The sequence below is a fragment of the Rana temporaria genome, chromosome 3 (genome assembly GCF_905171775.1).
Source record: "Rana temporaria chromosome 3, aRanTem1.1, whole genome shotgun sequence".
Lineage (NCBI taxonomy): Eukaryota > Metazoa > Chordata > Amphibia > Anura > Ranidae > Rana > Rana temporaria.
The window spans coordinates 137,109,026-137,121,883 of NC_053491.1; the positions used below are offsets into that span (position 1 = coordinate 137,109,026).

Here is a 12,858-nt window from a genome sequence, read left to right on the forward strand (position 1 = left end):
TCCTCTACGGCCAGACCTGCTATCGCAAGGTCCGATCCTCCACCCTGCCTTACGGCATCTAAATTTGACGGCCTGGAAGCTGAATCCCTGATTCTCAGGGGTAGAGGTCTGTCTCAGAAAGTAATCTCTACCCTAATCAGAGCCAGGAAACCGGTCTCTAGGGTGATTTATTACAGGGTCTGGAAGGCCTATGTAGGCTGGTGTGAGTCCAAGCGATGGCTTTCTCGCAAATTTACCATCGATAGAGTATTAAGTTTTCTCCAGCTAGGAGTGGATAAAGGATTGGCATTAAGCACAATCAAAGGACAGATTTCTGCTCTGTCAGTGTGGTTTCAGGGGCCGCTGGCCACCCACTCGCTGGTTAAGACCTTCCTTCAAGGGGTCTTACGTATTAGACCTCCAGTTAAATCCCCGCTTTGTCCGTGGGATTTAAATCTTGTTCTGTCAAGTTTACAGAAACAACCGTTTGAGCCGTTGGCTGATATTCCTTTGGTTCTACTGACAAGGAAGTTAGTATTTTTGGTTGCCATAGTTTCCGCAAGAAGAGTTTCGGAGCTGGCAGCCTTATCCTGTAAGGAACCATATCTTGTTTTTCATAAGGACAGGGTCGTTCTCCGCCCTCATCCTTCCTTCCTTCCGAAGGTCATATCCAGTTTTCATTTGAACCAGGATTTGGTATTACCATCCTTCTTCCCTAAACCTACTTCCAGAAAGGAAGGGTTGCTGCATACCTTGGATATTGTCAGGGCCATGAAGGCCTATCTTAAAGCTACAAAGAAGATCCGGAAGACAGATGTGCTGTTCATTCTACCGGATGGGCCCAAGAAGGGGCAGGCAGCTGCAAAGTCCACCATTTCTAGGTGGATTAAGCAATTAATCACTCAGGCCTACGGCTTGAAAGGGTTGCCTCCTCCAGTATCATTAAAGGCTCATTCTACTAGAGCCATGGGCGCCTCCTGGGCAGCACACCACCAGATCTCTATGGCTCAAGTTTGCAAGGCGGCAAGCTGGTCTTCTGTCCACACGTTTACAAAATTCTACAAGTTGGACGTAAGAAGGAATACTGATACTGCCTTCGGGCAGGCAGTGCTGCAGGCTGCAGTTTGAGACCCTCGGATTCCGGGGGCTCCTCTTGTTCGAGTTAAATTTAAAAATTTTATTTTTCTCAACTAAGTTGGATTTATTATGATTTGAGTATATCTCTAAATTAAATCCTTTTGTCTTGGAGATGTTCTCCCTCCCCTCATTGTAAGCATTGCTTTGGGACATCCCATATAGTAATGAATGCCGCTCTGTGTCCCGTGATGTACGATAAAGAAAAAGAGATTTTTAATACAGCTTACCTGTAAAATCTTTTTCTTGGAGTACATCACGGGACACAGAGCTCCCACCCCTCTTTTTTGAGGACCATTTTGGGAGGCATACTGCTTGCTACAAAACTGAGGTACTCCTCCTATGGGAGGGGGTTATATAGGGAGGGGCATTTCCTGTTTGAGATTGCCAGTGTCTACACCTGAAGGTACTCCATATAACCCATATAGTAATGAATGCCGCTCTGTGTCCCGTGATGTACTACAAGAAAAAGATTTTACAGGTAAGCTGTATTAAAAATCTCTTTTTTCGACACAATAAATCCTGTTTTCTTAATGTTCCTATAGTCATGATAACATAATGCTGCTCCTCCAGCTGTGCTCCAGCCATGTTCTTTTCAAATGTTTGAGTATCTACTAGCTTTCTGTTATATTGGGTGCTAGCAGATGTGTTTTGCGGTGTCTAAGCTTTTCTATGACCATGCATCAAAAAGAAAAGAATGAAGCACAGTTTTTTATCATATGTGTCCCACTGTGCGTTCTTTTCAATAATTACAGTTGGGCAGCATTATAAGCTGCCTTAACACAGCTATTCACCTCCCACACACTTTTTCAAATGTATGTGGTTAGGATGTCTGTTTTAAAAAAAAAAATAGAAAAGTTATCTTTTCTAAGGGTAATGTGAGCGCTGTGAAAAAGTTACCCCATTTACTGTACACCATCCATGCTGGTTCCTAACCCATCCAACAGCTGCTATTATATTTTTTCACTCAAAGTTAAATATTCATTTTTTCTTTCATCGTGTTGAACCTCTAATTTAATTTATAGGATGGTGAGGCTGCGCTTTATTCGTTTTATGTGTATGAATCTTCGATTTCATGCTTCTGTGCATTGTTAAGCCTCATACACACAATCTAATTTTCTGCGGACAAAGTGTAGGACTTTTGTCCGAACTTGTATTGCATACTAACGGCAAAGAATTGTCGACCAACAAACACAAAACTACGTGTTTTTTCAGCTCTTTAGCGCCACCCTTCGGGAAACTTCTGCTAATGTTGTGTTATGGTTAGCATTGCTTCTGAGCATGCAAGTTTGTACTTTGGAGTTTTGTCTGACAGACTTGTGTACACACGATTGGATAATCTCCCTCCTCATTGGCTTACCTCTGCATACTATATCACCCCTTCAGTCCATCATGAATGCTGCTGCCAGACTCATCCACCTTACCAACCGCTCTGTCTCTGCTGCTCCTCTCTGTCAATCCCTCCACTGGCTTCCGCTCGCCCAACAAATTAAATTAAAAGTACTAACTACTACCTACAAAGCCATCCACAACTCTGCCCCCAGCCACATAACTGACCTAGTCTCTAAATACCAACCTAAACATTCTCTTCATTCTTCTCAAGAGCTCCTGCTCTCTAGCTCTCTCATCACCCGCTCCCATGCTTGTCTCCTGGACTTTTCCAGAGCCTCTCCAAGCCTATGGAACTCCTTACCCCAATATGTCCGTCTTTCTCCTTCTCTATTGGCTTTTAGAGGATCCCTGAAAACCCTCTTCAGAGAAGTCTATCCTACCCACACCTAACAACTGTTTTTTCATTTTGGTCCATCTGATCATGCCCCACAGCTACTACCCTTTGTTCCACTTGACCCTCCCTTCTAGACTGTAAGCTCTAACGAGCAGGGCCCTCTGATCCCTCCTGTATTGAATTGTATTGTGACTGTACTGTCTTCCCTGATGTAAAGCGCTGCGCAAACTGTAATCCAACACCACACAATTGTCAGACAATTTTAAAGCATGCTATCCCACATTTGTTGGCGGGAAATCTGACAATTGTCCGATGGAGCATACAAACGGTTGGATTTTTCGACAACAGCCTGTTATCACACAATTCCCGTCTGATAATCTGATCGTGTGTATGAGGCTTAACAATGAACTTATTTCATAAACATAAATGCAGTCCTGCATCTGTGGTATACCATTATGCAGCATGAGCAAATGCCGATAACTAGTATGCATGCTTGGTATGGACTATTAACTTCACTTAAATACATTTTATGAGTGTTTCATTTATATGAATATTTATATTAGTACTTTATGGATCTAATTGGATCTAATTAATAGGGGATCTGCCATTTCTGTTTGTGTTCTTGAGGATATCCATTACTATTATGGTAATGCACATGAGAAATACAGTTGATGTGCAACATTGGTTATAGAGGCGACTTCCCAGAACTTATCCAGCATTTTTACATACCACTGGCAACTGAACACAATTGGCAGTTCTAATCCAGGAGGTCTGGCTTGTCCAGATATTTCTTGACTAGGATAGATTAACATTCTTATATGCATTAACATCACACTGGAGCAAGGATGCAATATACTAACATTTATCATATTGAGCGGACCCAATAGATGATTTTTTTATGTATTTTCGATTTTTAAAGTATTTGTTTTTGTCATTTTATGTCAATGAATCCTATATATTTTAAGAAAAAAATAATAGAAGGACTAAAATACATTTCCTAGAGAAAATGCTGCTCTACATTCAGAGCTGGCCAAATGTTTGAAGGCCTAAGTGCTTAGTTGTGTAAGTCTGCTAAAGTGGAATATCAAAAGGCTGAGGTTGTTTGACCTTCCACTTATGCATATATCACATGATCAAGTGCCTAGGGCTTTGCGCACAAAGCCAGCCCTACGTGGATGCCGGTGCAGCATTTTCTACCAGAAAGGTATTTAAACATTCTGTATAAGTATACTTTTAACATTGTTATTCATCCCAGACAGCTTGTAAAATGTAAAAGTTAAAAGAGCTTTATTTTAACCCCCAAAGGATTTCTTACCACTTGACGACTCAGGAAACAAAAGCAGACATGAAATCCTTTGTCTGCACACCTGTGTTGCCTAATAAGAAGGGGTCGCAGTTGATTTTTTCAAATGTATTTCTTCATCCACACACCAGGATGAACTGAAATATTGCATTTTGGTGTAATAGTACTTTAATCCTTTCTTGCAATTTAGCTCATAACCTTTACAAACCTGTGCATACTTTTTTATAAAAAAAAAAAGTGTAATTACTGGTCTACATTTGTTTTGTTTTTTATGTTCAATAAATAATTTTTATTTGTCTTGCTAGAGCATATTATCTCTGCTTTCCAGACACATGCAAAATGAGAAATTGTTTTATCACTCTCTGCTATTTATCAAATTTGTCAGAATTATTATTCTTTTGAGAAAACTACTGTACATCGAAATGTCACCCTCACTGCATCATTTTATTAGGTTTTTTTCTGAACCGTTTCTGAGCCTACAAATGAGAGGCAACATCTATTACATATAATATGAAGCAATTGCTATTCCTAAGGCATAAACAGTTCTGTGACTTAAATGTGTAATTACATAAAAGTGTAAAGTGCGTTAATGCAAAAGGTAGATGTTGCCAGTCATACCAAAATTATCAGTGACCTTAACATGGCCAATATAAGCATCTTGAAGGGCACACCATTTTTTTTTTTTTTTTTTTTGCATTCATCTCTGTCAGCAGTTCAATAACAGAGTCAGAGGTTGAATATCCACTGACCCAGAATCCTCAAGCAGCCAACTCAATTTCTGCCTCAATTTTTTGTATTGAACAGAAAGTTAAAGAAACAACTTCAGCACTATCCTTTAAAATGAGACTAAACCAATTCAAAATCTTTACCTCTATTTAATAATATCAACAGTATGGGCATTACTCAAGTAAACGATCTAGGGGGGATCAATAGTTTGTAAAGGGGGTGTTGTAAGGTGGGGTGCTGCAGAATTGTACTTCCTAGTATACCTGTGTTTGCATTAGTGATAGAGTGGAGTTTTGGTCTTAGTGAAACGCATTTTCATTATGCACCTGTATACAGTTGGTTACTTAGTTTACCTCCTGCTCCAGCACAGACAGTAAGTATGAGGTACCTACTGGCATGGGTTTGTTAGCTCTTTTAGGTGATGCTCACATAAGTAGAGGCCATAGGGCTTTGCACGAAGAAGCCATTCTAGAGTGGGAAAGCATGCTGTGATGGAAACTGCTGCCAAGCCACCTATGAGCCCTGGAGTGTTTGATTCTGATGCAAGAGTACCTGTCCCCAGAATGGCTTAAAATGCAAGGATTGCTCCTGTTTGAATCTGCAACTATCCTAAATGATAGTAGTGATATCACTGAATGATGTAGAATTTAAGGAGACAATGTTGCATTGTAGTGTAGTTGTAGTGTTGTACTGACATGTGTTACACTTAATTGTTAAAGTATTTGTTTTCATGTCACCTCAGTTTACAGTTATAGGTGCCCTTGGCATTTTAGCTTACTTTGGCCACCAACCCTGCTTTTGCAAGACCTTTATATTTATTTAATCACAGGGCTAAATGTTTCGCTTTAGTGTGGAAGTATTGCAAAAATTCTTGGTACATCACAAGTATGTATTTGTTATCTGCCAAAACAAACTGTTGAAAGTTTTATATATATATATATATATATATATATATATATATATATATATATATATATATATATATATACAGGGCTCAAAATTTCAAGTCCTGCGCTACTAGCCAGATCTCAAGGGTTACTCGCCACCAGTTGCCCCGCCCAACCCCTACCATGCCACACCCCCAAACGCGCCCCTAAACACGCCCTCATAAATTATCTCATTAAATGACACTTAAATGTTAAATGTTTTATGCAGAATTAAGTTCTAAAAATAAATATTAACAACAACTTTATCCGTGTCCAAAAATGCAGCCTGTCTGTGTCCACCAATACAGCCTGTCCACCAATACAGCATGTGTCCCCCAGTGCAACCTGTGCCTGTCAATGCAGCCATGTGTCCCCAATTGTGTCCCCAATGCAGTCTTGTGTCCCCAATTGTTTCCCCAATACAGCCGTGTGTCCCCAAATGCAGCCTGTGTGTCCCCAAATGCAGCCATGTGTCCCCAATTGTGTCCCAAATGCAGCCATGTGCCCCAAAATGCAGCCATGTGTCGCCAAATTGCAGCCATGCATCCGTGCCCAATGGCCTACCTGTGTAAGGAAAGAGAGAGACGCCGCAACCGCCTGGTTGATCAGCACATGGGGAACATAATAACAGCTTTAATTTAAATAGCTGTGTTCCTTGCCATGTGCCGTCTTATACAGCCCCTCCCCCTTGTTCAGGCACTTTCCTGGGACAGTTGATCTGTCTATCAATGTGCCTGGACAAGGGGGAGGGGCCATATATGACAGGGAACACACAGCGATTCAAATGATAGCTGTAGTTATGTCCCCTGCACGCTGATCAACCAGGCAGCGGCGGAGGCAGCGGCAGCTCTCTTCCCCTATGATCGCCCCCCTCCCAGGCAGCCCACACTCGCCAGCCCTCAAAATCCACTCGCAAAATGCGAGCAGGCAAGTGGAATTTTTGAGGTCTGTGTGTATATATATATATATATATATATATATATATATATATATATATATATATATATATATATATATATATACAGTGATGAAAATAAGTATTTGAACACCCTGCTATTTTGCAAGTTCTCCCACTTGGAAATCATGAAGGGGTCTGAAATTGTCATCGTAGGTGCATGTCCACTGTGAGAGACATAATCAAAAAAAAAAATCCAGAAATCACAATGTATGATTTTTTTAACTATTTATTTGTATGATACAGCTGCAAATAAATATTTGAACACCTGAGAAAATCAATGTTAATATTTGGTACAGTAGCCTTTGTTTGCAATTACAGAGGTGAAACGTTTCTTATAGTTTTTCACCAGGTTTGCACACACTGGAGGAGGGATTTTGGCCCACTCCTCCACACAGATCTTCTCTAGATCAGTCAGGTTTCTGGGCTGTCGCTGAGAAACACAGAGTTTGAGCTCCCTCCAAAGATTCTCTATTGGGTTTAGGTCTGGAGACTGGCTAGGCCACGCCAGAACCTTGATATGCTTCTTACAGAGCCACTCCTTGGTTATCCTGGCTGTGTGCTTCGGGTCATTGTCATGTTGGAAGACCCAGCCTCGAGCCATCTTCAAAGCTCTAACTGAGGGAAGGAGGTTGTTGCCCAAAATCTTGCAATACATGGCCCCGGTCATCCTCTCCTTAATACAGTGCAGTCGCCCTGTCCCATGTGCAGAAAAACACCCCTAAAGCATGATGCTACCACCCCCATGCTTCACAGTAGGGATGGTGTTCTTGGGATGGTACTCATCATTCTTCTTCCTCCAAACACGGTTAGTGGAATTATGACCAAAAAGTTCTATTTTGGTCTCATCTGACCACATGACTTTCTCCCATGACTCCTCTGGATCATCCAAATGGTCATTGGCAAACTTAAGACGGGCCTTGACATGTGCTGGTTTAAGCAGGGGAACCTTCCGTGCCATGCATGATTTCAAACCATGACGTCTTAGTGTATTACCAACAGTAACCTTGGAAACGGTGGTCCCAGCTCTTTTCAGATCATTGACCAGCTCCTCCCGTGTAGTCCTGGGCTGATTTCTCACCTTTCTTAGGATCATTGAGACCCCACGTGGTGAGATTTTGCATGGAGCCCCAGTCCGAGGGAGATTGACAGTCATGTTTAGCTTCTTCCATTTTCTAATGATTGCTCCAACAGTGAACCTTTTTTCACCAAGCTGCTTGGCAATTTCCCCGTAGCCCTTTCCAGCCTTGTGGAGGTGTACAATTTTGTCTCTAGTGTCTTTGGACAGCTCTTTGGTCTTGGCCATGTTAGTAGTTGGATTCTTACTGATTGTATGGGGTGGACAGGTGTCTTTATGCAGCTAATGACCTCAAACAGGTGCATCTAATTTAGGATAATAAATGGAGTGGAGGTGGACATTTTAAAGGCAGACTAACAGGTCTTTGAGGGTCAGAATTCTAGCTGATAGACAGATGTTCAAATACTTATTTGCAGCTGTATCATACAAATAAATAGTTAAAAAATCATAAATTGTGATTTCTGGAAAAAAAAATTTGATTTATGTCTCTCACAGTGGACATGCACCTACGATAACAATTTCAGACCCCTCCATGATTTCCAAGTGGGAGAACTTGCAAAATAGCAGGGTGTTCAAATACTTATTTTCCTCACTGTATATATATATACGTTTTATATTGGCTATATTGTATTACTCTTTTGGATATGTTACACACTTGAAATTTAAAAACACACTCTCACCAACCATAAAAAAAGTAGGTAGAGACACAGAAAAATAAAATAATTGGAATATTTACTTGTAAGGCTTTTCTCTTCCATGAATTATGTTTTATTCACTTTCAATGTGACTTTAAACTTGCTAAGAAAAAATTACTACTCAAGGAGAGTCAATTCTCTAGCACAGTCTCCCCCTTCCTTGCACATCATAGTCCTCTCCTCTTTGGAAAATGTCTAACTACTTTCTTCGCTCACCCAGCATCTCCAAACTTCCCATCACCTCCCCACGTAACCTTTAATGTAGCTGCTTGGGTAGACCTGAAGGGAAACAATATAGGGTGTCATTTGAGTGATGGCTCTGAGTGTGCTGGGACTGCTGACATTTTATTGAAGATAGTAACACAAAGCTGCAGCCTCAGAATCTGTGGAATTTGTGGAGTTCAATAACTACACACAAACTGGTGTTGAGGCAGACAACTTCCATTTAAGGTTAAGAAGTCAATGCAAGGCTGGGCAGGCATGGAAGGACATAACAAAACAAGTTTGGGGAAGGAAGGGGGACATGAAGCAAGAGCACAGGCCGAATCAAAGTACTTGCTGGGAACCTGTAATTAAATAGAATGTAGCAGATCTTACTGAAGGTCTCCCAGGACTGGATCATTGTAGTTGGTGTGTTTATATGCCAGATACTGGGGCACTAGTGAATGTGTGTTGGCCTGCATGATGTTTCCATGTATGACACTTGTGCACTTGTGACCAATGAGATCCTGAAATTGATAGTAAAATATGAAAAAGCCAAACAGATTTGAGTTTCTTATAGTCAGGTGAATGAAGAATGATTTTCTTATTTGTTTCTAATGTGGCACTGCTCTGGGCACATTGTTTGTTGCCTTAATAAATAAGACCTAGTGTATCTTTATATTTTGATGTTTTCAAAAAATGTATTGCTATTAGTGTTTTTTTATCATGCAGCTAACACTATAGTTTTTTCTCTTCAAAATCAGGATCTGTAACTCTTTGTTGTTGTTATTCATGCTTAATGGTGTTGCTCTACTTCTTGTTTTCAGGTTTCTTCTCTCCTTGGAAAAGTTCCAAGCCTGTAAGTTATCTTTTGTTTAAATTGATATGTTGTTAGGATTATTTTCTATATATACAGTAGTATTAATTTATGAAAACTGCTGGTTCTGTGTAGTTGCTCTCTCTCTCACCCTCGATAGATAGATAGATAGATAGATAGATAGATAGATAGATAGATAGATAGATAGATAGATAGATAGATAGATAGAGGGGAAAAAAGTATTTGATCCCTAGCTGATTTTGTACATTTGCCCACTGACAAAGAAATGATCAATCTATAATTTGGTAGGTTTATTTTACCATTGAGAGACAGAATAACAACAAAATTATCCAGAAAAACGCATTCCAAAAATGTTATAAATTGATTTGCATTTTAGTGAGTGAAATAAGTATTTGATCCCCTATCAATCAGCAAGATTTCTGTCTCCCTGGTGTCTTCTATACAGGTAATGAACTGAGATTAGGAGCACTCTCTTGAAGGGAGAAAATAAAAGGGGATCAAATACTTTCCCTCACTGTAGATAGATAGATAGATAGATAGATAGATAGATAGATAGATAGATAGATAGATAGATAGATAGATATACAAATATTGTACCTTAATATGGCAGGTGCAGCTTAGGCTAGTTTTAGCAAAACATATGCTAGAAATATGATAGTTTGCAAGAAAATGTTTATTAAATCCTGAAAACTGAACAAAATGAGTCAATAGTTTTAATCTTGGAAGGGTTTATGATTTTGATTCCTTTTATGAGCAGATAATGAACATAAAAAGTGTAATATTCGAGCTGTATATGCATGTTAAGCGTTAATGTTTAATCATCAATTCATGTTCTGTCAATGCTCACATACAATCACTGTTATAACAATGAAGAAACCTAATCATGTTGACAATATTTGTTTGTGCTACAGATGATGGAACGTTGGGAAAATCAAGGAAGCCCCCAGACTAGTTTATCAGCACCATCAATACCACCCACTCTCCCATACCCACCAACCTTACATAGAGGTTCATTTCCTGATTCTACAGAGGCCTTTGACCCAAGAAAACCTGACCCCTATGAACTTTATGAGAAATCAAGAGCAATTTATGAAAGTAGGCGTAAGTAAAATGAATGCTTAATGCTAAAATTGTCTATGCACTTTAAAATATCAGTAATAGCCAAGCCTGTGACAGTTCTGTTATATTGTTATTACATGTTTAAAATGTCTGTATTAAATCTCAATATGTTTTTTTGAAATTATATTTGCTTAATTGTATCAGTGGTAATTTTACTAACAATTTCAGGTCCTTATTAAGTGCTATAATATACAAATGTGGGCAGTAAGCATTCTTAATGCTGTTAAAAAATGGGGTTGGGACTTTATATGAGGCATGTGGTTTAGGTCACCACAGGCCTCCATCCCTGTAAGCCTGGTCCTTATGGTAAGAATTTTTTACATTTCCATATGTATACTTAATCGCATATTGCTAATCGCATCTCATTTAAAGTCCCAACCGTCCATATTTTAGCATTCTTAATGCTTAGATGAATGCATTTAAAATGACTTAGCAACAAGTGTCTATTGTTTGTGGTCATTATCATATTTGTTAATAATAAGGTTCCTATTTAATTTTATTTTTACAGAAGATTTGAGTCTCTAATATGAATTGAATTAGGGTTACTTTTGTCACTGTAAAACATTTTTAGATTGAACATTACAAAATTGTTTTGCAGAAGTTAAATGTTAATTCTGGTAATATCTAGATGGTCCTGTGTGTCCTAAATAGGTTTAGACGGGACACATTGGCATGATCTTTTGTCTTGTTTGGTAGAACAATAAAAAAAAGTTGGCTGGCCTATATACTTTCACAACAGTGATGCCATCTCACTACTATTATGACTAAATAGGCTCCATTTCCAAGGATTATTGTTACAAGATAGTAGGTCTTTTATCTATTTCCCAGCTTGGTAAATTTACCTAAAAGTTTAAGGCCCGGATTCTCAGAGGACTTACGACGGCGTAGCACCATGTACGCCGTCGTAAGTCCGAATCCGAGCCGTCGTATCTATGTGCCTGATTCTTAGAATCAGTTGCGCATAGATTTCTATTACATCTGACTGGCGTAAGTCTCTTACGCCGTCGGAGCCTAACTGCATTTTTATGCTGGCCGCTAGGGGCGTGTAAGCTGATTTACGTGTCAAAATATGTAAATTAGCTAGATACGCAAATTCCCGAACGTACGCGTGGCCGACGCAGAAAAGATACGCCTTTTACGTTCGGCTTTTCCCAGCGTAATGTTGCCCCTGCTATATGAGGCATAACTGCGGCGTACCAATGTTAAGTATGGCCGTCGTACTTTGGAGCAATGCACACTGGGAAATTCCACGGACGGCGCATGGGCCGTTCGGGAAAAACATCAATCACGTCGGGTCACAGTACATTTACATAAAACACGCCCCCCTGATCCAAATTTGAATTAGGCGGGCTTACGCCGGCCGCTTTACGCTACGCCGCCGCAACTTATGGAGCAAGTGCTTTGAGAATACAGCACTTGCCCGTCTAAGTTGCGCGGCGTAATGTAAATCGGATACGTTACGCTGCCGCAGAGATACGCCGCTGGACGATAATCTGGCCTTTGGTATATAAAAAAAAGTTTACGAAGATTTGTCTTTTAGTTGGTATCCTTAATACGAATAAAGTGAATGATGAGCGCAAAAAACAATAGTGTACATAGAAAATTGAATAAATAAAAGTGAAACGTCCACTGTGAAAAAGTATCTCTTATATAAAGAGATACTTTTTCACAGTGGACGTTTCACTTTTATTTATTCAATTTTCTATGTACACTATTGTTTTTTGCGCTCATCATTCACTTTATTCGTATTATTCATTTGTTGTTATTGCAATTTAGATTTGAGCAGCATTAATTTATATCCTCATCTTATAGTTTAATTTTCCACCCTTCACTTTGGGTTATTGGCTAGCGCTTCAGTTCCCCCCTTTATATTGGTATCCTTAATATTTTTTCTGGAAAAAGAGTATTTAAATTAAAATCACCTGAAGGGTACAAGGCATTTAAAATATATAGGTGGAAATTCATTAAAGCATTTGCCACTGGAAGTATGGCCCCATTAAAAAATCCTGCGCTTATTCATGAAAGCCTTGTGACAGTTTTGGTAAGGGTTCTGGCACGTATCATAGATTTAGGCAATTCGTATTTGTCCCACTTTCACAATGTGAGAGAAGATCAAAAATGAATTACCAATAGTTTATAGATAAGGAAACTGGAGGTAATTAAGATCAACTCTAAGTT

At 39.5% G+C, this 12,858-nt stretch overlaps 1 protein-coding gene across 7 annotated transcripts in view; it reads left to right on the forward strand.

Annotated features, from left to right (window-relative positions):
• MAGI2 (membrane associated guanylate kinase, WW and PDZ domain containing 2) overlaps positions 1-12,858 on the forward strand; it is a 979,417-nt gene that overhangs the window by 869,848 nt on the left and 96,711 nt on the right. For 6 of the 7 annotated variants that reach the window (XM_040343459.1, XM_040343461.1, XM_040343462.1 and 3 more), the window contains 2 exons: positions 9,551-9,582; positions 10,473-10,662. In XM_040343459.1, coding sequence (XP_040199393.1) covers positions 9,551-9,582; positions 10,473-10,662 — 222 coding nt within the window. The remainder of the gene's footprint in view (positions 1-9,550; positions 9,583-10,472; positions 10,663-12,858) is intronic. The other variant, XM_040343457.1, reaches the window with a different exon arrangement.